The sequence below is a fragment of the Canis lupus genome, chromosome 14 (assembly GCF_011100685.1).
Source record: "Canis lupus familiaris isolate Mischka breed German Shepherd chromosome 14, alternate assembly UU_Cfam_GSD_1.0, whole genome shotgun sequence".
NCBI classification, from domain to species: domain Eukaryota; kingdom Metazoa; phylum Chordata; class Mammalia; order Carnivora; family Canidae; genus Canis; species Canis lupus.
In genome coordinates this window covers 60,347,344-60,372,621 of record NC_049235.1, presented here as the reverse complement: position 1 = coordinate 60,372,621, position 25,278 = coordinate 60,347,344, and the positions used below count along the sequence as shown (strand labels likewise).

Genomic DNA, 25,278 nt, shown 5'->3' with positions numbered 1-25,278 from the left:
GCAGCACCTTCTTCACAGTCCTTTTTGGTACTTGAGTCCCCGGCCCGGACATCTGGGTGGCCTCAGAATGCTAAGTGAATGGCCACCTCCTCTCCCGCTGTGTCCCATTTGCCTCTTCCCCACTCCCTTTTCCTCTTCTGTATTTTATTCCTAATTTTTCTCAATACAAGGAGCAGGAAAAAAAAAAAAAAGCAGCATCCTTAGAATTAGTTGCAAAGGAAGAACAAACATTTCAGTTAAATTTTTGCCCATCTCACATTCGGCACTGTGACTTAGATGCCTGTCCTTGGGGCTTGGATTCTTGAGCACCCCGGGGCTGACTGTGCTCCCACCAAAAGCCCCCCTCCCACACGCCACGGGGGTCCTACTGGCTTGCTAAGAGTCCTCACGTTGTTTTGTAGGCTAGCTGTTCTCAAGCCCGAGGCAACTGTTTAAATTGGTACCGTCAGCCTACTTATTCTTTCCTCTTGACTTCCAACAGCTATTACCCTAATGAAAAATTTAAATTTTCAGGTTCCATTTGAATAAGCCTCCATAATTCCATAAATCTATAGCAAATAATAATCTTTTTCAATTTGGGTCTTATTCCATCCACTTTTACCACACCTGGTGACAGTACCACCTAAAGACGCCGGAGCATATATCCAACTGTTACCATAGAAACTCTCCACCAGTATCCTCAATTACCATGTCCCACATCTGTAGTTAGTCCATAGGTTAATCATCACAATTTATGACAGTTTTGCAGTTCATTGTTCAAGCTCATATCTTGTTGGTTTCTTCTGATAATTTTCTTAAATCATTTTGGAAAACAAACTGAACTAAGACTTGTCATGATCACTGAACATTTGATTAGTGCCATGAATAATTTTTCTTTTAAAACTAGTCACCGTAATTTTGTGTTTTAATAAACATTAATTGAAGATAATCGAGTATAACTCAGTTTTAAAGCAACTCTCCAAGCCTTGCATTTGGCTGTGTAATTGAAAGGACAATTCATTTGATCCAGATGGTATCACTTTATTTTCTAAGGGTAGATGTAGATATATTATGCCAAGAGAAAACTATATGAAAATAGTATTTTACAGAAATAAGAAACTAGGTAATATTTTAACAATAGATATTTTCCTATTTTACATTAGTTCATGAGAAGATCTTAAGGTGAAAGCTTTCTCACACAAGGAGATCAAATCCATTGCTTTTTCAAAATGTATGTCTTCATAAATTCATAGAAACTAATGAATCAATGGTGCATGGTAAAGTATATCTGCCTAAAATATTTTAAATTCTGCTTATCAGACAGACATAAAAAGAGAGATGCTTAGTCCTTACAGCCTGTGTTTTGAAGATGGGATAATCCCTAAAAATATATTTCACTTTCATGAAATTATAGCCCCAGAGAGATTGTAGGGTTTTTTTTAGTAGAATTTTGTTTGCCTACTTATTTTATCACTATCAATATGGAGTCTGTTTTTGTAACTTAAATTGCTATTATGAATATTTTTACGCTAAAGGAAATCATTGGCAAAGTAATTTTTTCATTTGTGTGTGTGTGATACTGAAGGACTTGACACATAGCAAACATGTAGTTTAGAGTTATATTTCATGAAGAAAACACTTCATAAAGTAAATTCATTTTTTAATATATGATTTAATTATAGAAATGAACCATAGATTCATTTTTTCAGGAACATGTAGATTTTACTTAAAGACTATGTATCCATTGCTTTAAAATAAAAATTTTACTTCTGTAAACCTTTATAAAAAGTAGAAGTAAAAAAAAAAAAAAGAACTATGTGGAATACACTGTAATATTTATGTATATAATGTATGTATTTTATAGAATAAAAGAATTCTGGATTTTCTGTGAAATTTCTTATATATCGTACTCTCAACAGATAAGCCATTAATGGGTGTTATTTTTGGCTTGTTACGACCTTCCCTGGTGAAAGAAATAATGAGTAAAATTTAGCAGTGTTTTATAAAACTAGTGATTTCCTAAAGGTGTTACTAAAAGCTTTTTTACTCAAATGAAGATTCTGAGATTATTTAGGATACAGAATAACAGCTTTATATCATATGTGCCTTGAGTTTTTCAGTATCCTGTGTACTCATGTGATATTATTTCACACTATCATAAATGTAACATAAATGTAAAAGACTTTCTTTTGAAAGACTATCAGACATAAGAATAAAAATACCAGACAAGTTGAATTGTCTCATTTCTCAGTTCAGGAGAAGCAGTTTAATAACACTTAGTGTTCATCCAGTTAATACTAATTCACCTCATGTAATGCACTTAATCATTCAGTCAAATAATTAGTAAATGTAAAGGAATATACATACGTACGCCAATTTCTCCGTAGATCCTAACCCCAGACCTTACATCCTCAGTGGATGCCCACTCCGTGCTTACTTGCTACATTCACCTTTTGATATCTGTCACTGTTGTGAGATCTTTTTTTCTTAAATGTGATTCTGAAGACCCTTCAGCTTGAATTACATAGTTCTTCCATCCGCAAATATGGCTGAAAGTTGAACTTGACATAGGATCAATATGATCTGGGCTAAATATCTAAATGTGACTGATTATGTTAGCATCATGTCCACAGATCAATATTGAGTTTTATTATGAGCCTGACTCTATAATTGCGTTTAATCAATAAACTTTTGTCTCCTTTCCTTTGCAATTTTAGGATTGTACCCATATAGGTTTTAAAAACTACATTTAGCTTACATTTAGGGCGCCACTTCTTGTAATGACCAGAGCGAGACCTATCTATGAATTTTAAAGAACAATGGGGCCTGAGCTCTACCATTGTCAGGAGAGTCCGCTTTCATCCTGATAACTGATTGCTTGCCCGATGCGCGCTGCGCTTCTAGCAGAGCTAATGTCGTAACACCCCAGCACTCCTTTTGGGTGGTATACGGCTTTTTCTCTCTATGCTGAGTAACTAACTCACATTGAAGACTTTGACAAAACATACCATTAATGAAAGCAATCGTAAAAGCTTGCCTTTTGATAAACCCGCAGGGTCGACAGGCGTTGAAAGATGCAATCTGTAAAGAACAATAAATTTGGACCTTTGATTGAAGTGCCATTTGGGACGTTACGCTTTGTCTGCATATTTGCACAAACATGATGCTCCCTTTTTTATGTCTCTTAAGCTTGAAGCTTGAGAGCATTCATTGCCATTTCTACATTAAGGTTGGTCCCATTAAAGACTAAAAAAAAAAAAAAAAGACTGGAAGTGGTCCAACAGAAGCCTGTGTGTTCATTTCTGCCCCAGTTTGCCATTTGGAAAGCAAGCTTCTAGCTATCCTTGCTGTTTTTTATGAGTAGATCTGAGTTCTTTTCCAGTCAGTTCCTTCTATAAATACATACTTAAAATGCATCTGCTTTTCTTAAAATTAGAAAATAAGATTATTTCACTGATGGATATTAGAATTTGCTTAGAGGGAAAATGGGATTTCTACCTTTCAAATGATTTGCAGATTTTTCCAGGTCATTTTTCATTGGGGTCCAAAAAAATAGCAATTTATATTAATATGCTGAATTCTTGGCAGTGTATTTTTTGTAATGCAAAGTCATCTGTTTATCAGGAAGCATGCATTTTGTGTCCCAAAAACTGTATTTGCCCATCGTTAAGCCAGAGAAATAAGTGTATTTTAACGCGCTTTTCTGAATTTACAGATGCAGACCGTTTTCAGAAACATGGTATGGATGAGTTTATTTCTGCCAATCCTTGCAAGCTTGACCACGCCTTCCTTTTTAGAATACTCCAGAGGCAGACTTTAGATCACAGGCTCAATGATTCCTACTCTTGCTTGGTGAGTACAAGTCTCTCTCTCTCTCTCTCTCTCTCCGGTGTGCTATAGGTTAGAATGAAAGATTTTTCTTAAAGTGAGAAACACTTGTTATGAAGCGGCATTTTATTCCTGACTCCTTTAATAACTGTAGTGGGGAGTTAGGGATGAAGGATTCCGATCGATTGCTTCCCAATTTGAAAATTATACACTTGAAGACCACTGCTGTGCCACTCAATAGACAGGAGAGTAGACTCCAGCGGACGCGGAATCGTGGTCCGTCAGTCCCTCCGGAGAAGGCTGAATGAAAATAAAGGCTTTAATGAAGGTCAAAACAAAACAAAACCACACCTCTGAGATGAGATTCACTAACACCTGTGCGGACGTTTTAAGGTTTACATTCTCAGCAAACGTTGATATCTTCCGTTTCTCTCTTTTGTTCCTGGAGCACAACCTAGCGCTGGGGGAAGGAAACAGTGGAGAAACCATATGACACAGGAAATCTTCGGTTTCATTGATCCTTCCAGAGATCATTTGAATTCCTTAAAAAAAAAGCGGGGGGGGGGGGGTATCACGTAGCTGAACTGCAGCTCTCTGTGTGTCGAAACCAGCCTGAAGTTGGGATGTAAAGTACAGTTCGCATTTTTTTTTTAATTTTTATTTATTTATGATAGTCACAGAGAGAGAGAGAGAGAGAGGCAGCGGGAGAAGCAGGCTCCATGCACCGGGAGCCCGACGTGGGATTCGATCCCGGGTCTCCAGGATCACGCCCTGGGCCAAAGGCAGGCGCCAACCCGCTGCGCCACCCAGGGATCCCTACAGTTCGCATTTTGAAGGGGCGCTACCCTCCTCGCGCTGTGGGCATTGGCCACCTCTAGGCGCAGCCGGTATTTTCTTAGTTCACTTTATAAAACGCTTCTGGCAACGAGGCGATTTCACTGACGGTGCCCCCTTTAACCATTGTCTTCTTAAGTGATGCACACGGGGATTGAAGTTTTTCAGAACGTGACTGTCTGTGACGGACAGTTTAGGTACTGTGAGTAAATTTGGCTAATTTTGAATGACCGTGGAGGAAAGCGGGTTGCCCGCGCCGTGGCAGTGAAGGGAGCATGGCACTAGGTCACCAGGGCCCCAGGTCAGGTCCGAAATGGACGTTAGCTTTATGGAAATAACGTAAACGTGCCACTAATAATAACAAAGAATTGTCAAAAGACACTTGGATGCAGCTGCTTCTAATAGCAAAGAGGACGCTCAGGTGGCTCAGGGCCCGGGATCGAGTCCCGCATCAGGTTCCCCGCAGGGAGCCTGCTTCTCCCTCTGCCTGTGTCTCTGCCTCTCTCTGTGTCTCTCTGTTTCTCTGTGTCTCTCGTGAATAAATAAAATCTTAAAAAAAAAAAAAAAGAGTGCCTACAGAAAAGCAAATCAATCCTAGTACAGAAAGGAAAAATATATATGTTTTTTCTCTTTTGCAGGGTTGGTTTAGCCCTGGCCAAGTCTTTGTGTTGGATGAGTACTGCGCCCGTTACGGCGTGAGAGGCTGTCACAGACATCTCTGCTACCTTACGGAGCTGATGGAACATTCAGAAAATGGTGCTGTCATTGACCCGACCCTGCTCCATTACAGCTTTGCATTCTGCGCCTCTCACGTGCACGGCAACAGGTATTTTTACTTGCAAACACACAGTGAAATGTGTAGGGTTGACTGGGGAAGAGAGAAAAATGTGCTTGGCCACAATCACCTAGTAACAGATTTTAAATAGCAAACACTTCTCGCAAGAGGCGGGAAAAAAAACCCACAAAGGAAAATGTACATCAATATGCTTGTTGATTTAGGTGGGCTGCACTTTATGTTTCTTTTTGCCGTTAAAGCCACTTGAAAGAGAAAGGAAGAGAATGTCTATGAGATAGAAGTTGCCTTCTGGTTCTTAGGTACCACCCAGTTCTAGGGTCTGCACAGCTGAAGTGTCCTCTGTAGCCCGTTGTTGTGCACACGCACATCTGGGTGAGGCTCGTCGATAGGCCCGGGTCCACCTGGGGGTTCTTGCTTTTCCACCGCGGCGGAAGCTTCCGCTGATAAAGCAACAGACATGAGGAGGTTTCTGTGGAGTCGCCTCTCAGCCCTCTCCCTCACCTGTACTCTAGGAAGAAGGGCCCCCTTTTGGTTCGGAGCCCACGGGGTAAAAATATCCCCCCGAGGCGGGTTCCCGCACCCGTGTTCCTCGAAGTTCAAAATCTCTCCACGTCTCAGCCCCTCTCTTCCCAGGGACCCTGTACTGGGGCTCCTCCCACTAGGCAGGCGCCCTTTCTCCCACCCCCTTTGGGCTGTTCCTACCATTATGCCCTCCCGCTCCTTTCGTATTTCCTTTCTTCCGACGAGCCTGCGTGAGCTTTTGCCAGCCTCACGGCGCCACAGGGTGCTTGAGGGCTGTGAGGTCCGGCTGCCTGGGTTCCGGGAAACACGCCTCGGTGGTGCAGGCGAGGCTAGCCTCCTGATGCGGTCGTGTCGGAGCCCCCCGCCTGCGAGACCCATGCAGCGTAGCGTGTGTCAGACCCAGTGCATGAACGTGCACCAGGGACTCGGGACAGTGCCCGGCACGTGGACCCTCAGGAGCTGCGGGGCAACCGGCATGGTCTAAAATACTGTTATCCGGGGGCTCCGCAGCGCAGCGGCCGCCTTGGGCCCAGGCCGTGACCCCGGGTCCCGGGATCGAGTCCCACGTTGGGTCCCCGTGGGGAGCCTGCTGCTCCCTCGGCCTGGGTCTCCGCCTCTCTCTGGGTCTCATGAACAACGATCCCTCACGTATACACTCACGCCCTGAAGCCACCTGGCGTTGCTCTCTGTCTTCCCCACCAAACACCCGTCTCCGTCCATCCCCGGCTTCCTGATGTAGACGCAGCGACAGCCTCCTCTGTGGCCCATTGGCAGCTTCCCTCCTCACTCCCATCGGAGAGCTGGCGCTCCGGACCTCGTGCCTGTCGAGCCGCCGCGTGCCTCCCGAGGCAGCACCATCTCACCTCCACTCCGTCTCGGTTATTCTCGACCATCTCTTTGCTGACGATTTTTGTTCCTCCAGACGCCCGAGGGCAGTAGCGTTCTTTTCTCACATCTGTTCCTGAACTTGCTCTGCCCTGAGAACGTTTCTACTTTACAGGAAAGTCGTACTTCGGTGGTCTTGCCCCTTTCCGCAGCCCCAGTGACCTGCCTTTATACAGATGACTCCAAACCAGTCACTCTCCTAGACTGACCCTGTCGACAGTTGACAGCCTGAATGTCCCGGCACTTTGAACTCTCTGGGTATAAAATTAAGTCCACATCTTGGGGCACCCGGGCCGCTCAGTGGGTTCAGCATCCAGCTCTCCACTTCGGCCCAGGTCATGATCTCAGGGTCGTGGGATCAAGCCCTGCGTCGGGCTCGCACGGGTTCTACTTGGGATTCTCTCCTCTCCCTCCGCCCCTCCAACCTCCTCCAAAATAAACAAATGTTTTCAAAAAAATTTAAGTCCATCATCTCACTAAAGCAGCTCCTGTCCCTTTTTTGGCTGTTAGGGTGCCTGGGAAAAAGTAACACCCGTGGCACAAAGTAAGTGTTCAGCAAACATTCCAAGAATGAACGAATGACTGCACTAGTGTTAACATCACTTCCTTCATGGCCTGGTCGTTTTCATGCGTCTTCCCTCCACCTCCTTGGCCCCGTGCACTGCTGCTGCCGCCTTCCGCCTTTGCAGCACCTCTCGGGGTGGCCTCGGTCATTGCCCGGGCACCCTCTGAACTCCAGCCGCCTTCTTCCTGCTTGTTTATCTTGATCCATTTCTCCCCCGCCGCGCTCTCTCCCTGCGACGGTCCAGCAGTCGCCTCCAGAACTACAGATTAGAGCTTTCCCAGTGTTGTTCTTTCCCCCCTACCCAGACTTGTCTCCGAGTATCCGTCCCTGCGTAACCTTTACCCCAGGCAACTCGTAATTCTCCCCGTAATGTCTGTTTCCAAGTTTGTGGTAGTCGGAGGTCATAAAACTCCTCGAAGGAGCCCTCTGCTAATGCGGACCCTACACACCTGCTACCTGGAGTTTCCTTAAGAACTTGATCATGCAAACCCAGTGCTGAGTCCAACACGCGGCTCTGCCCGTCTCCTGAGGTATTTTGAAGGCAATAGCCAGTTCTCCTCACCCGTTACGCGCTGCAGGAGGAGGAGGATGTACCCCATTCCTTGCATGTTGTGGGCACACAGTGAGTATTTGTTGGACTGACATCATCATCGTTGCTGCCTGTCCTCCCACAGTGACGTAAAGCCAGGCCTAGTCTCAGCTTCTCTTCAGGCTTGTACCTCGTTACGGAGCTCAGCCTTCCTTGGGAATGAGGAGAAGCTGCAGATCGTAGTCCTGCTTCTCAGGACCCCAAACTAAACCATCTGCAGTCCGCAAACGTCGCTGTTGGGGGTGGGGTGGACAGTCAGGAGGCGGCACCGTCGTGAGGGCTCACGGACAGCCCACCTGAGCCGCTGTTGCACGAACCCAGTTTCTTGGCTCCTGGTCCTTTCTGTCTGACTCCCTCCCGACCAGTTGATGTCAAAAGACCGTCTCCCAGGGTTAGGACTCTGACGCACGAGACGATAAAAAGATCGCAGCGAAACAGACATCCTCAAAGAATTTTGTATGATCAGGTGGGTTTCGTCCTCAACACCAAAAGGGATAATTAAATAGAGAACGTGAAGTAGGAGATCCAGGTAACGCTTTCCCAAAACGTGTATTTGAGACACATTTTAATGGAAAGTTACTGAGGCACCTGGAAACCGCTGCCTTGGAGGCAGCCTGATTTGAATCTGCAGGTTGCCATAGTTACTTTTATTCTGTAAAACCATTGTTTTCTTTATAATGTACACTGTAAAGTGTAATTTAAGATGTGTTTGTATGTTTGTGCGCGTCTTATGCTCAACAGTGCACGTGAAATCAGTTTTCCAGGCTGAAATGTGTCCATTTCCCGGTGCCTCTGGGTGGCGTAAAACCAGCTGGAGTCAGTCCGAGATTCAACATTTGGGTCACATGGAGCTTAAGGGGAAAGAAAAAGGGAGAAATGAAGGTTCTAGGGAAATCTGAACCTCCGCTGAAGGTGGACGTTATCAAAGATACACTGAAGGGTGTGGCGTTCCGTGTCCTCAGGCTCTCAGATGTCATTCAGAAACGCCGCGCGTCGCAGCCAAAGAATCAGAGGCGGCCAAGGGTGGCCCCTGAAGTCTGACTGAGATCCGCGCAGGGAGCCAGGGGGGCCAGCGCCTAACCTTCCCGGCCCCCCGAGGTGCCGCGTGTCGGAGGACGGCTCCCGGCGCGGGGCAGCGGTGCTTGCCCTCTTCTGCCGGCCTCCCCGTGCCCCAGCCCCGGGACGTGAACCGCGAGGGGAGCACAGGGCGAGAACGAGGCCGCGCCGCCGTCCCTTAGAGCCCGGCCCGGTGCGGCTGTCGCGGCGCGTGTGCGGTCGGGCCCTCCCGCGTCGGGCGCAGTAACCGGGCTCCCGGGACCGTTCTCTGCCCGTCCGGGCGCCCGGTCAGGGCACCGCCGCGCTCGTTACCTGAGCTACGTCCTCGGGCAGCCGGGTCGGGCTGCGTGGAGGACAGCCCTGCCGCCGCGTGTGGAAGGTTCCGGAGGCGGTTCCCCCGCATTGAGCCCGGTGCCCCGCGCCGCCCCGTCGCCGAACAGCCCGGAGCCCGGCAGGAATAAAGGAACAGGGTTAAGCAGCGAAGGCGTGGCCGGCCCTGAGACCGAGGCCGACCAGAAGCAGGAAGGACCAGGGGAACACCTGCGTCCAGGACACACAGACACACTCCTGGGTGGAGGCCCGGCCTCGAGGGCCGGAGGCAGGGAGACAGGGACTCGGCCGAGCGCGCCCTTCGGCAGGCTCGGGGCCCACGTGCTGCTCAGGCTTTGAGGTTTGGCTGGTCAGGCTGACGGACGGAAACGAACGCGGCGACACAAAATGGCTTTTCTGTCTCGGTTCTCCCTGAGATGCGTGTGCACGTCTTCGCAGGCTCTCCCGCGGCTGCGGGGCTGTGGGGGCCGCTCTGCACCTGACCCGGGCCCCGCAGGGCGCGGCCTTCCCGGGGCAGGTCCCCCACGGCCCTCAGGACGCGGCCTTCCCGGGGCAGGTCCCGACCTGGGTGGGGCCTCCCGAGGGCAGGGCCGGGGCTGGGACAGGCCTCCAGACTACAGGCAGAGTCAGGGCCGCCCTCGTGCCCCCTGCTCTGCCGCAGGGTGGTAGGGAGCCCTCAGGCCAGTCCCCTCGCCCACGAGGTCTCCTCCTCAGACGATGTCGTCTGTTACCTTCCCCTTCAGAAACCGTCCCTCCACTTCTCGTCTCTCCTTCTAAAGACCAGGATGCATTTCCGAGCAACATCCCAGGTAGCTGCGTCAGCGTAGCCCGGGGACGGTTCCTCACCTCCTTCATTTCCCCTGCGGCGTCTTGATTCTGGTCCCTGACGCACGACTGAGAGAAAAGAAGTGCAGGTCGCGTCCGCCGCGAAGCTAGAGACTCGTTTCTGGGACCCTGGAGCCAGCAGCTCAGATGCCGGGAGCGAGGCTTGTCCTCCCATAAGGCAGCGGCGGTGGGACGGGTTCGTCCTGCTGCACAGGTAGACGCACAGCGGCCGACCCGTGCCTTTGAACTATGCTCTGCGGGTCCCTCGTGGATTCTGTCGGAAGCTAGAGAACGGCCTCAGATCTGCCGCCGTCAGGCTCGCCCAGCGACGACGTCCCTCCGCGCCGAGCGTGGCCTTCGTGCTAGGCGAGGTGACCATGGCCTTCCGGAGCAGACGCACGAAACCCGAGGTGCTGGCGGGCGTGCTGGCGGGCGTGCTGCCATCGGCGCTGAGGCCGCACTCACCGCGTGCCTTCCCTCGGGCTCTCCCATTTATGAGCTGTTCCATTTTGAGGATTGGTCCTGTCTGAGCCTCAGTTTCCCACCTGTTCGCTATGAATAACTGTGGCATCGTGTTCTACGTCACGCCGCCGGAACACACGGCGGCTCTGACGGGCCCATGGCCAAGACGTGGCCCAAAGCAGGAGCGAGGAACGCGGCCATCCAAGGTAAGGCCGTCACCCGGGAACAGCGACCCAGGTGGCCTGTTCGTGGCTTCTGTTTGGCCTCCGCGTCCTTCAGTCACAGCGCACGGTTCCTAGACTTGGGGCTAATACGTGAAGAGCCCCCGAGGACAAATCGTTGAGGAGCCGACACCAAGGGTTCCCTCACTGTGCGTCAGGATCCCGTCAGGTTCAAGCAGAGGCAGGAGGTGCCCCCACCCCACCCCGACCCCATGCTGGGGGGGGGGGTAGCTTCTCTTAAGAAGGGGCCTTGAGAGCCTTAGCCTCTGGAGTTAGGTGCGGGAGGCTTGCGGTCCTCGGGTGGGTTCCGCGTGCTTCCCCGGGTGCCGAGGTTTCAGCAGCGCGTGACGCGGCGGCACCCGGGCAGACGGCTGTGGGCGCCCCGTGCCCCTTCCCGCTGCCACCCGGTTTGGAGACTCTGGGTCTGCGCTGACGGCAAGATCGGCGCCCCCCTGCCTCTCAGGCTGCTGGTCAGGACGCGCGACCCAGGCGAGGGCCTCGAGTGGGCCGGCGCCCTCCAGCTCTCTCTCTGTGCCAATCGACAGATAATATCTATTTTTTTTGACATTTATCAATAAGTCCTCTTTAAAACCATCGGGGCCTTGAGACGTCCCTGCGGAAAGGTTGTTCACCTACCGAGTGGGGCCGCCCTGTACAAGGGCCCCCGGCTTTCCCCTGACCTCTTGAGTGAGCTTGGTCAGTTAGGGCCGCCAGGAAACGGTGCGTTCCCGAAGCCCCCGGGTGCCCTGGTGGTAAGTTCGGGCGGCTCTCGTGGTGCTTTTTGCACTACGTGCACTTTCGGCCTGTGCCGTACTGTTTATTTTTACCTTCCCTTCTTTCCCTTCAGTTCCTCTTGCCCGAAGGTCTTTTCTAAGGTGTAACTTACCGGCTTTCTTAAACTGTACTGCTCCTTCCCCTTTTGCTTAATTTTTTTTAATCAACTCTTTTAGAATAATTTTAGGTTTACAGGAAAACTGCGAGGACATTACAGGGACTTTCTGTATTTGTTTCCCCTGACATCACCGTCCTCTATTAGGGTACTTTTGTCGGAACTAAGAACCCGACATTGGCACGTTACCGTGACCTCACCGCCCGTTCTTATTTGGACCTCACCAGTCCAGTTTTTAAATTAATGTCCTTTTTTCCTGTTTCAAGGTCCAACTCAGGATGCCATCCATGTTGCATTCCATTGTCCCGCCTCCTCTGATCTGTGGCAGTTCCTCAGTCTTTCATGCTAATTTTTGCATTGTATATTTTGAGGCAGCTTATTAGGTAGATTCAAGTTTAAAACTGCTAAATCTTCCTGGTAAATGGAAATTACTATTATCTGATGACCCCTTTCATAACTAACGATGTATTTTTGCATTCTAGTTTATTTAGGTGGTTGTTAATGTAACCTTTTTTGGGGGGGTATTTGTCTAATACGTTTATTCGTACTTTCAGCCTTTTTGTATTCTTGAGTTTTTGTGTTATGTTACAAATAGCAAACAAGATTCTGATTTAATTCTCCATTATGATGATTTCTGGGTTTTACTCCAGTTTAGTCCACTTACAATTAGGGTGTGTGTTGATGTAAGTAAATCGATTTCTACCATTTTATTTTGGCATTTCTTTTTTGACTCATGTTTGTAAGCTTTTTGTTTCTTTTCTTGCCTTCTTGTTTCGTCCAGGTTCTTCTATTTTTTTCCCCTCAGTAGTTTACATTTTCCAACATTAAGATTTTACTCTGCATATTGCTAAAATTTTAAAGTATTATGCTAATCCACAAATTTCCCCTCCTTCTGAGAAATGGAGAGACCTTGGAACATTTCTCTGCAGTCACGCTCTTCCTTGCTCAGGTGCTTATTTTGCCTGGTATTTTAGGTGTATACTTTTTTGTTTATTTTCTGTTTTATACTCAATACTAGCTTAGGTTAGAAATTATTTTCCTTTTTCCTAAAGTATATTCTTTGGGATGTCCTATAACGGAGCACCTATATGTAGTGAATCTTTATTTGGAATTGTGCTTGTTTCATCCACATTTTTTTAAAGAAAATTTTGCTAGGTGTATAGTTCTGGATTGACAGTGACTTTCTCTGAGAACTTTGAAGACTTTCACTTTCTTGCGGCTCCTTTGTGACCGATGAGAAGGCTGTCGGCAAGCTAATTGCCTGTCTTTTGAGGGGGATGTGTCTTTGCTCTCTGGATAGTGCAAAGATTATTTTGTTCTTTCTTCATGTTTTGTGGATTCACCATAACATATCTACACGTGGATTCCTCGTCATGGATTCTGTTCGGGATTCCTGTGGATTTCTGATCCATGTGCCCTGATACTGAGTAAAGTGGATTTCTTTGAATTCACTCAGATTTGGAAGTGAAGATCCCTATTTGCCACCATCCTGGAATATTGTTATCTCTTTAAATACTGCTTCCTGAATCTCACTCTTTTCTAAAATTCCAAAGCTCCATATATGAGGCGTTTTATTTTCTGTATCTGTTAACGTCTGTAGTACATATTTTGCCTACTTAATTCTCCAGCTGCCTTCTATGGTTTTTTTTTTTTTTTTTTTTTTTTCGTTCTTTTCCTCTGGTTCAGAACTTGGCAAAGTTTTTTTCTATAAAGGGCCAGAGAGTAAACATAACTAAATCTTTTGGGCTTTGTGGGCCATATGGTCTCCTCCACAATTGTTCAACTCTGTGTTTTAGTGCAAAAAGAGCCATGAGCAATATGTAAATGAATATGGTTTGTGTTCTAATAAAATTTTATTCATAAAAGCAGGTGGTGGGCTATAGTTCCCAACCCTTACTCTACTTAATTCTCTCGTTAGCTATAACATCTACTTTTCAACCCACATATTGTTAACTTCAATTACTAAATATTTTAGTTCTGGAAATACTATTCACTTCTTTTTAAAACCCATTTGATTATTTCTGAGTATCTCTGATCTAATTCTTGGTTTTTATCCCTTCCTCTTTTTTTCCTTAGGGATTTTATAGTTATTTTATATTCTGATCAATTTCAATAACTTAATTTTCTAGGTGTTTGTGTCTTGTTTCCACTGACATTTTTGCCATGGTCACTGTTTTCTTATTCGGCTAGCTTTTTTTTTTTTTTTTTTTTTTAAGTAAGCATACATTTTGACATTTATGGGAATTCTAAAAGGCCTGGGTTGAGAATACTTTTTTCTAAAGAGGATTTGCTTTTATTTGGTGGTCGAGATGTACGACTAGAGCTACTGTATTTCCTTATCCTGGGGATTTCTTGATTCCGTAGGTAGTACTCAGTTTAATGAGGCCAGACATATGGTGCATATTCTCAGGAAAGCCTCTTTCACTCACTCTGTAGATGTTGTAGAAACAGATTTCCTCATTGGCTCCTCCTTACAAGAATATTGATTCTTTCTGGACCACCCCTTAACTGATAGTACAGCCCATTCATGGCCTCAATTTTTGCAGGAATCTCAGGTTCTGCAGTCTGTGGGTCACTGACCCAGTGGTGCATTCTCTTAAACATAGCGGTGAAGCCCCCTTGGTACCCACATTTTCCCCCAAGGCAGCCCTGGTGTTCACAGTTACCCCTCCTTTGGTTTCAGTTTCTGTATCATTTTCTTTTTCCTGGCCTTGGGGAAAAATTTTTTTTAACTTTCTTCTAAGTGCAATACAACATTTAACTGCTTGTTATAGCTAACATAGTGTTGAGGTGTTTGGTAGTGGAAAGGAATTTTTGGAGTATCAAGTCAGTCCACTATATGAGGAGAAAAAGTCACATGATAAAATTTGTATTTTGAAAAAAAATATTTGAACCTCTCTCTGGAGAACCTGTTGGAGCCTTTTCTATGACCTCTGCCTCGGGTTCCAGCTAATTAACTGCTTCTCGTCTATCACATCTTAACCTAAATATCATTCCCAAACTGACTCCTTCCCAAAAAACCTATATGACTTCAAAGCTTTATGCTTTTGCCCTTCTTCAATTTAATTGTATGTTATGGTCTGATTTTTCTTTTTTATACCTTTCCCTATTATAAATTCCATTAGGGCAGGAGACATTTCAGTTGTGCTTATATTATCCTCATGACCTAGGCAGGTACTCAATAAATATTTGTTAAGTAAGGAAATGAATGGCATGGGACCATCTGTTTACAAATTTATGGGTGAAATGTTGGGGGCACTTAGTAAGTTGAGTTCACAATTAAACATTATTCTTAATGAATCAAATGCAATGATTTTTATGACCCATGGAAGGACCCTGTGTAAACCAGAAGAATTGTATCATTTTACCACACAGAAAGTAATAGATTAAGACAATGAAATACCCCTTTTATGTATAAAATTGAAAATGATTATAACAAGTGATAAAAAATGCATTTGATGAGGCTACAGGGAAATTAATCATTTTATGCACATGGGTCACAGTGCAAACTGATAAGTAAGTACTTTCTTAAAAAGCAATTTTGTCGTATCTATCGAATGTTGAAAATATCATTGCATTTGTCTTAGCTTGGGCTGCCATAACAAAATTCCATCACCTGGGTGGCTTAAACAAAAATTTATTTTCTCACAGTTCTGGACAGTGGAAGTGGGAGATCAGGCTGTCAGCACAGTCAGGTTCTGGGGAAGACTGTCTTCCTGGCTTACAGATGACTGCCTTCTCCCCGTGTCCTCAGAAATTTCTCCCTCCCTCTTCTTACAAGGCCACCACCCTGTCACATTACTGCCCCACCCTGTGACTGACCTCTCTTAACCTTAATCATCCCTTACAAGTACCATCTTCAAGTATAGTAACACTGGGGGATAGGACTTCAACATATGAATTTTCATTCAGGGTGGACACAGTTCAGTCCACAGCACCACTTAAACTAACAATATATGTTTAGGAATTTACCCCAAGGAAACCAGAAGAGATGGGTTAAACAAATTATACCGTAAGATTATATATATGTAAGAATGTAAGGACATGGGATCCCTGGGTGGCGCAGCGGTTTGGCGCCTGCCTTTGGCCCAGGGCTCGATCCTGGAGACCCGGGATCGAATCCCACGTCGGGCTCCCGGTGCATGGAGCCTGCTTCTCCCTCAGCCTGTGTCTCTGCCTCTCTCTGTCTCTCTCTCTCTCTCTCTATCATAAAAAATAAAAATTAAAATAAATAAATAAATAAATAAATAAATAAATAAATAAATAAATAAAATCTTTAAAAAAAAAGACTTTAAAAAAAAAGAATGTAAGGACATACTGTATACTCTATGGTAAGAAAAAATAGAGGAAAAATCTAAATTCTAATGGAATAGTGGTTTAATAAATTATGGTACATCCATAAAATGAAGTATTATGCTTTCATTAAAAAGCACATGTTGGGATATTTAAATAATGTGAGGAGATGCTTATACTTCATTTAAAGAATCAAAAATAAAAGAGTCAAACTAAATCAGAATTGCAATGTATAATTAGATTTTATAGAATGAAAACTGGAATTTTATTTACAAAAGGGTATGACCTATTATTTATGATTGGGGCATTTAAAGAAATTTTAATTTTTGTCTTTGTGTTTTTCTGAATTGCTCTCCTAAATTATGTACGTTTCGACCTTTAACAAAAAATTATCTTTTTAAAATAATATTGGGTATGGGGCAAAGATGACCTATCAGAGAATACTACCAATCTTAATACTCTTTTTAATAAAAAAAATCACCTCAATATTTTATTTTTATTCAATTCTAGAGTTATGTGCAGTAATGAATTTAGCTTGATTCTGGGAGAGGCCAGTTGTCTAACACCTTAATAACTCTCCATGACCTGTCTGTCCGTCACTAACTTCACACAAAAGATATGAGTCACTGATCTCATATCTTCATGGAGCTCAGTTACTGCTTTTTTTTTAAATAAGTATCTTTTTTTTAAATAATGTCCAAAGAAAATAGACTACAGTAAGAAACTCAAATAAAGAAAGGATTAGGAGAGAGACGTGCTTGGAAAGAAAACAAGATTTTTAAATTTCATTTGCAGAATATTTTCTCATAGAAAAATGTTTCCTCTATCTCAGTAAACATAGGATCAAATTAATTTCTTCTGGATTAGTAAGATTTCAGGGAGAATGAAAGGACCCTGATTATGTGACCAATATATACGAATCCAAATGAGATGCCACGTTGTTTAAAACAGTAAGAAGCGTTCCAGGTTAGGGAAGAGAAATAGGAGACTATTGTTTTCTCCCTCCTCTTCCCATCATTTCTCATTCTCGTGCTGTGTCTTCCTCTCCTTCTTATTCTGTTCACAAATGGATATTGGTGGGAAATACACGAAGTGCAAAGTGACTTTTACCTGCTGTGCTGCCGTCAGAATTGACAATTCAGAACTGCTACTCTCTAGGTGTCTCTCTCCTTCTCGCTTTGTCCAGAGGAAGCTAAGATATCCCACATTCCTCATAGGAAAAGAAGCCTCTGAGAAACTTAAAAGCACCCCGAGCTTGGTCATCCACCCTGTCATTGCTTTCAAAATATCTTTACCGCAAGCCTCCAAACTGCCAGGACAGACGAACCTACTTGATGAGCGGGGAGGGGGGGCCGGTGGGGGTGGTGAAGGCAATCTGTCTTCATCAATTTACCAGACTTCTCTATGCAGCGTGAACTCCCGGCGTGTTAGTCAACCCGTAAGCTTCCTGCGCAGTCTCCTAGAAATTATAAAACCAAGGACACATTTATCCCTCAAGTATCTACAGGCTGCTCTGGCAGATAAAATGATTGAGAAAATAACCATAGGCTGGGTTACAGTTTTCATTAAATAATAAAACAGATGGCTCGTCAGCACTTAATGATGTTTGTAAGTGGGCATTGTGGAGAGATCCCATGATCGATTTCAAAAAAGTGATGTTAAGCAGATTTCTTTACTGTCAGACTCCTCAAACTCCTTAATAGGCCCAGCTTACATTATCGACCTCCAGCAAGGTCTCATGATTTGTAGGGTTCAAAAAAAAAAAAAAAAATCCTTGGGCTCTCTAACCCTTTTTGCTGGAGTAGGTCTCAGGACCATTGTTTTTTAAAACCTCTTAGCAGCCAGGTGAAATGGATATTTAAGTCTGTTCTTATTGGTCATTATGGGTCTCTGAAATGTTATACTGGAAAAAAGGGCCATAAAATGTGTGAACTATAGGTTAGTCTGTACTTAAATATGTAAGCAGATTCCTCATCGATAGTTTGCTCTTCTGCTCAAATGCCTGACTCTGCAACCCGGTTTCATACTCTTTTCCTCTTAGAGCTTTCCTGAAATACAGTGTAGTGATTCTTCCCTTCATAGAAACTAATTTCATATCAGAACTACTCCCAAAAGCCATTAGAGATAGGAGAAGATGGAGAAGATAATACTCATGTTCCTGAGTTGTCTTTCAAAACCACCCTGCTCAATTTAGAGCTGATATTGTACTTTTTACAGAAAAAATTGATAGTGATGACAGGATGTCCAGGATACAGAATGGATTCTGTTTTAAAATGCCTACAGCGGGGGCAGCCCGGGTGGCTCAGCGGTTTAGCGCCGCCTTCAGCCCACACAGGGCGTGACCCCGGCTCCCGGGATCGAGTCCCGCGTGGGGCTCCCTGCATGGAGCCTGCTTCTCCCTCTGCCTGTGTCTCTGCCTCTCTCTCTGTGTTTCTCATGAATAAATAAATAAAATCTTAGAAATAAATAAATAGATAAATAAAATGCCTAATGTGCCAGATTGATGACTAGCACGAGTTATAAAATGCATTGTGAGATCTCTTAGTTCATGTCGGAAGTCAGTAAAGTTGATTTGTTCGTATAGGAACTATTTCTGGATGAATCTGCCTTTCAAAAAAGGTAGCCTGTGTGTGGGCACCTGCACGCACCTGTGTGTGATGCTCTCTCTGAAAGTAGGACGGGGCCTAAGGCAGACGTAAGAGGAGGCTGTTAAGCATCAGTAGCGTAAGTTCCATTGTGTGTGAATTCTTTTTTTTTTTTTAAGAATCTTTCAAAGTATAACTAACAAAGACCCAACTACATTTGGCATTCCTTTGTTTATTGTGTAATGCCAGGAGGAAGTTCTGTGTCATAATTTGCATCTATAATTAAAGGAAATACATCTACCATTGAACTATATTTAATAATTTGTTTATATCTTCAACTTTCATGGAATCTATTCTTACTAAAATCATGTGACTTCAATAACTAAAGGCCCCAGGAAAAAAAAATGAAAAATTTAAATCTCAATATATGAGAATTCATGCAACAGTTTCTTTTTTCTCATTGGAACAGTTTTACTATTTATATTTGAGTCATATAATTAAGTTTCAATTGACATTAAAATCTGAAAATTGGCCTCTTACTTTAGAATTTTCCATGACCATTGGCTTTTTATCAGTATCAAAGAGGCATTATTTATTTTACCTTTTATTATCTTGGGGGAAAATTCCATTCTTGAGATTTAAGGCAAATGATTTATTTCATTAATAATTAAAATGGCAGGTAAATACTAAAAATTTTCTGCTAAGTGTAAATACAGCCAACTTTTCTGAGTGATCTATTTATCCAGAATGCTTAACTATAATTCCTATACTATTTGCTTTTTTCAAAAATTTCTTGTTTTACCTACTGTTACATGATTTAAAACATTCCAATTAATTTATACCCTATTAATACTAATAATTAACAATAATTGTGATGTTACTCATTCATGAATTTTTATTATCTGCTATAGCTGAAATTTTTATATTCTGTGTATCGCTTATTCACATCTTTAACATTTATTTGCCATTTAGCATTTAGCATCAGGCTGTCGGCTTCTGTTCTGGGTACCAGGGCTACCATACAGGGAGGCAGACAATAAACACGTCACGTGTAGGGCGATGGCATTATGTACAATGACCAGCAGTAAAGCCGGTTAAAGGACAAGAGACCTGTGGGAATGGGAGGCTACACTTTTACATCAGGTGGCCAACCTAGAGCAGGCCTCATTGACCCGGAGTCGCGTGGGCAGCGATGAGAAGGCAGTGAGCAAGCCCGTGTGCCCAGGCGAAGACCTTCGCCGGCAGTGGGAGCAGCATGTGCGTGTGTCCCGTGTGAGGACCAGCTAGGAGGCCAGCGTGGCTGGAGTGAGGTACAGGAGTCAGAGTGAGCATGGGGAGGGAGGATCCTATAAGGTTTACAGGTCATTATAAGAGTTTTGGCTTTTACATTGAGCATTATTAGCATTGTAAGTCATGACTCATGCTTGAAAAAAGCTCACTGTAGAGTGTTGCCAACACTGACATCGAAAAGATGAGAAAAGGAAGACAAAGGAGGCTGTCGACACACTTGAGATATGTTTTGAAGGCTCACCTGACAGAAATTAATTTATAAGCTGTGTTTATAGAGCTATTATTTTAAATCTGTACTACCCTGGGTCCCCTAGATGAATGTGCAGAAAATACAACTGGTTTAAGTTTCTCTTCAAGCCATTTTCTACAAGTACAAATTTTAGGACTGACTTTGTTGAGTTTTTGTTTTTTTTTTTTAATAGAGTTACTGATTCAGTGTCAGATACTTAAATTTTATTGATTTTTATGCTCCCTGCCTTATGTAAGTAACATAGAAAATGTCTGATGTAAGTAAGTGTATTTAAAATATTCCACATTGCTTTTCAGATACAGTTCACATTTTTAATAGAGATTTTTTTTCCTCTTATTTTTGGTGAAAACATAAAGGAAAGAGAATAAGACATGGGCACCAAGAGCCCAGGATTTGGAATGTGAGAGACCTAGGTTCAAGTCCAGGTCCCTGTACGTACTAGCTGTGTGACCTTGGGGAAGTCAGCAGCTTCCCCTCTCGGAGACTGGAGAACGGACTGCTGTGAGCATCCTATGTTATGCATATAAAACAGCAGAGTACCAGGAGCATATTTAGAATTCGGTTACTGATAATTGTTATGTTTAATTTGATAATGGCTGTGACGAGGAAGATATTGATGGCACCGGAGGTATTTGCGTTTATTGGGAAGAATAATTTTAATATTTTTTAAAAGGTTTTTATTTGAGAGAGAACACAAGCAGGAGTAGGGACGGAAGGAGAGGGAGAAGCAGACTCCCTGCTGAGGAGGGAGCCTGATGGGGGCTCGATCCCAGGACCCCGGGATCATGACCTGAGCCACCCAGGCACTCCAGGAAGAATACTTTCAGAAGGAGCTGTTGCCTTTATGCATGACTATAGCGAAGCTGTCATTTATTCCCAATCACTTAGGTATAAACACCTACTTCGTCTACCTAATTTTCAGTACATTGTCTAGTCTATGTACCTAAAAGGTGTATAAATAAAGACAAGTCCAAAATACTACCTATTGTATTTAATTTGTCAGATGTATAGTTAATTTAATAATAGACTCACAAAAACGACAGCCTTTCACTGTGTATAACAGTCTGTATCTTACTGAAAGTTGTCACAAGTGATATTCCTCTGACTTACCCTTCTCACTCTTCATCACCTGAACCCCCGATTCCATTGTGTTTAGTAGGCGAGCTGTCCCAGTGAAGTTCAATGTGACAGGATGGCTTGCAGCATCCCTGTGAATCACAATCTCCTTTGACAGTTGAAGCAAACAGTGAAATTCACTCTAATATAACCATGTGGTGGCTGTCAGAGAGTGAAGTCAAAGAAACCATACCAGGCATCAGAATAATAAATATAAGATCTTTGCTTTTTTTTTATTTTAAAGACTATTTATTCGTGAGAGACAGATACATGAGAGACAGATAGAGAGAGGCAGAGACACAGGCAGAGGGAGAAGCAGGCTCCATGCGGGGAGCCCAAGGTGGGACTCGATCCCCGGACCCTGAGCCCAAGGCAGACGCTCAACCGCTGAGCCACCCGGGCATCCCTAGATCTTTGCTCTTTACATCGAGTTTGCATAGGTGTATATAGTGAAACACCTACCCACAACTTTGTGCTATGAGTTTTTGCACTATCTATACGATAATATAGCGACAGTTTGCATCTGATCATGCTGATTCTCAAGTTAATGACTTATACAGAGCTCTCCGCTTGAACTTCTGTGATCATTATTATTCTTAAGTTATAGTCTGGGTTTTGTGCTATCATTTGCTCAGTGGGATGTAACTCTGAAGTAATATGTGAAGAACTCCATTATATTATAAATTATTGTAATATAATAAATTATTGTAAAACATTGGGGTGAGCTCACAGTTCATTGTTTTGTAATTTACAGATCAGACTTTCTTTTCTCCTTCCTAAAAATATTTGAAAGACCACCGTTTGCCGTTAGTTTTTCTGCAGTTCACATTAAAAATATATTCTGATGGAATGTATTATTCTGACTACGAAATAAAATAATTGATGTTTCCCTATTTAGCAATGAGGTATAATTGTTAAGATTTTCAAAGCATAAATTCCAGCAGCATAGGAGTTTCTTAAATAACAAATAATTTACTCTATAATGACAAAATTTCAGACTTAAATGATGCTTTGATATGAATAAAAGGTCTTTATGTCATTATGATTCAAGTATAACTTTAATCGTTTTTATCCTAATTGACTAGTTGCAAGCATCAAAGATACATGCACACATTTACATGTTATATATGTAAAACAAGAATGGGATTACTAAATAAAAATCTTCTTGGGAAAGTTATAAAGCATTCATTTTTGTTTATTTTTCATAATCATGTCTACCTATTTTACACATAAGTATTAAGAATTCAAATTGTAAGTCATAAATCTTTGGGAACAAAAATATAATCTTTAGAAAAGTAAGCTAATAGAGGAAGGTGCTAATTAGCAAGTGCAAAAGATTCATTTCGTTGAAATAGATACTTATGAATATAAGATTAATAGATCTTTCTCTTTGCGTTAACAAAGTTACAATTCATATGTTCAAAATTTTTGATGACTGTTGTGCAACCAGATACTTCCACTGATCAGAATGAACTCTAAATCCATTATTAGAAATATTTTATACTTTTAATCCTGATCTTAGTAAAAGAAGATTTCTGTTCATTCTATATAACTACTTCTAAAAATCCTGACATGAACTTGCCTTGATTCCATAGGAGTATTTGTCGCACAAAATCTGGAAACAGCTGATCTGTCTTCTCTATATGTTTTTATTCAAATATTTATTTTGATTTGTACACCCCCACATTTAAACAAAAAAATAATGCAGTAAACCACTACATGTATGCAAAATTGCTGTTTTTTATAATTAAAATGAAATATCCAATTCCACAATAGCTTAATTTTTATTTGGGAGAAAAGTAGTTAAAACATTTTAGTTTGCATTCAATATGCTTTTTGATATTTTCATTTATTCAGTTTTTCAAATGTTTGGTACCACATAAAACACTTTTCACTACCATTCTCAAGGACTAGCCATTGTTTTCAGTAGATCTGGAAAATATTTATTATAACCCTTTACCTTGAAGGCTGTCTAAAACAGAGTCATTCCATTCCATTCATTCCAGGTCAAAATATGAAGCAAATGGCTATAAATATCCCCTTTAAGTAAATTTCCACTATAGATGCAAGTAATATGTGTACCGTGGACCAGTATGCATTTTCCTTAATTATTCTTCAGGGAAATATAAAGCTGCATCTATCTATAGAATTATATATTAAAATAAAGAGATATAAAGATATAAAATATATGAAAGTAACCATTCTGTCAGTACAAATTACTGATTCTGTTTTTTTCCCCCCCCAGGCCTGATGGAATTGGGACTGTTTCAGTGGAGGAAAAAGAAAGATTTGAGGAGATAAAAGAAAGACTCTCTTCTCTTTTAGAAAATCAGATAAGCCATTTCAGGTATATAATCTATTCGTTAATATTAAGTATTTTCTTTCTTCACCCAACACTCTGGTCCCCTACAGATGTTTATTATGTCTTTCTGCGGCTACTCCCTCCTCCATTGCCTGTGAGGTAAGATCCGTATTATTCCTTGGCCTGTGGTCTGCTTCTAAGCCTGCCATTCAGTTTCCATCATGCATTAAGGTTGGTCTCTTGCCCCTTCAGTTGGTGGGATGCATCTCTCACTTGCTGGTGCATTTCTCATCCGTGAGTAGCCTCTTCCCTCAGCTCTGGTGACTAGTCCTCTCTCTCTTTCAATCACCAAGTAAGGAGCTTCTTCTGTCCTGTCTTCATAGTAGAGCTGTTTTCAGTCATTCCAACAAAGACTGGAAAACCTGAAGCCTTTTAGCATTTATCATCTGTACTCTTCACTAGTTGCTTATCGCATAGTTTTAATACCCATGTCTTTAAGTCATTAGTTATTTTATTTGCATTTAGTGGGAACAAGGGCCATGTTGCCTGGCACAGTTCCTTGCTCAAAGAAAATTAGCCGTTGGTACTAAGACACATTTACAGAATGAAAGATCAATATCTTGATATTTTTCTCCCTGGTTGTAGTTAGCTCACTAGAATGATTGTTAAAAAAACAGAAATATTTCTGAAGAATGAAATTCAAGACAAAGGAGAAAACAAAGAAAGAGGGATAGTTAAGATCCCTGAACAGAAAATCAGCATTAAAGAGGAGGGAATCTTCATAGTGATAGTTAATAGAAAGTGATGATTGATTGAGCTTAGAAAGCAACCAGTTCTGATGAGAGCAGGTCAGAAAAATTCTTTAAGTAAATTAAATTGACAAAATACTAAGATGTTTTAATATATTGAGAGAGTATTTACCAACCTAGAATTGAGTTTGGAGTTCTATTAATTAGATTGTATTAGTTATATTGGAGTTTGGAGTCACATTAGATTAAGTATATAAAAAGAGGATATTAAAAACAAAGACAAGTTTTATAAACAAAATAATGGCACATAAGTTGTAGTAAATACAATGTCTCTGTTATCTAGGGCATTTACATAATATGAATACTGAATTTAGTCCCCCAAAATGGCATAACCATGTTAGAAAGATAGGAAGGACAGGAATTACATTTAGGGTGGCTGAAAGTAATCAAAAGAAAAAGAAAAAAGCTACATATGTCTAAAGGGGAGTAACATACTCTCCCATCTGAAACAAAATTTTCTAAGGATAAAATACGTGGAAAAAGCTTTTCAACACGTTAAACATAAAACAATGAATAAAAGTCATTCTTGATAGATGAAAAACAGATGAATAAGGCCTTTCATTGTCTCTGCTTGGCACCAGTAGAGTGCTTCTGGGCTGTGGGCCAGGGAGGAAAATCTCAGTGGACACCCTGATTTGAGGAGACAGAGGGAGAATCTAGAGAGGACAAGGCAGCCAGAGTTTGCAGGTCAGAATTCTAAAGAAAAGATAGGAGAGACCTACAGGCATTTGCTGAGGTTTCCCCCGGAGTCAACTAAGTATTGATCTGAGCGTGTATGTAAGGAAACTAAAGTCGGACAAATAATCCTTTAACTCTGTGGTAGTATTGTAGGAGATAATCCTCAAAGCTAAC

General features: G+C 42.8%; 1 protein-coding gene across 25 annotated transcripts in view; it reads left to right on the top strand.

Annotated features, from left to right (window-relative positions):
• Positions 1-25,278, top strand: part of CADPS2 (calcium dependent secretion activator 2) — a 452,803-nt gene that overhangs the window by 324,378 nt on the left and 103,147 nt on the right. For all 25 annotated transcript variants that reach the window (XR_005369828.1, XM_038557504.1, XM_038557491.1 and 22 more), the window contains 3 exons: positions 3,695-3,831; positions 5,280-5,467; positions 23,561-23,662. Coding sequence is in view for 24 of the 25 variants with exons in the window: in XM_038557504.1 (XP_038413432.1) it covers positions 3,695-3,831; positions 5,280-5,467; positions 23,561-23,662 (427 nt within the window). In the remaining variant the exon portion in view is untranslated. The remainder of the gene's footprint in view (positions 1-3,694; positions 3,832-5,279; positions 5,468-23,560; positions 23,663-25,278) is intronic.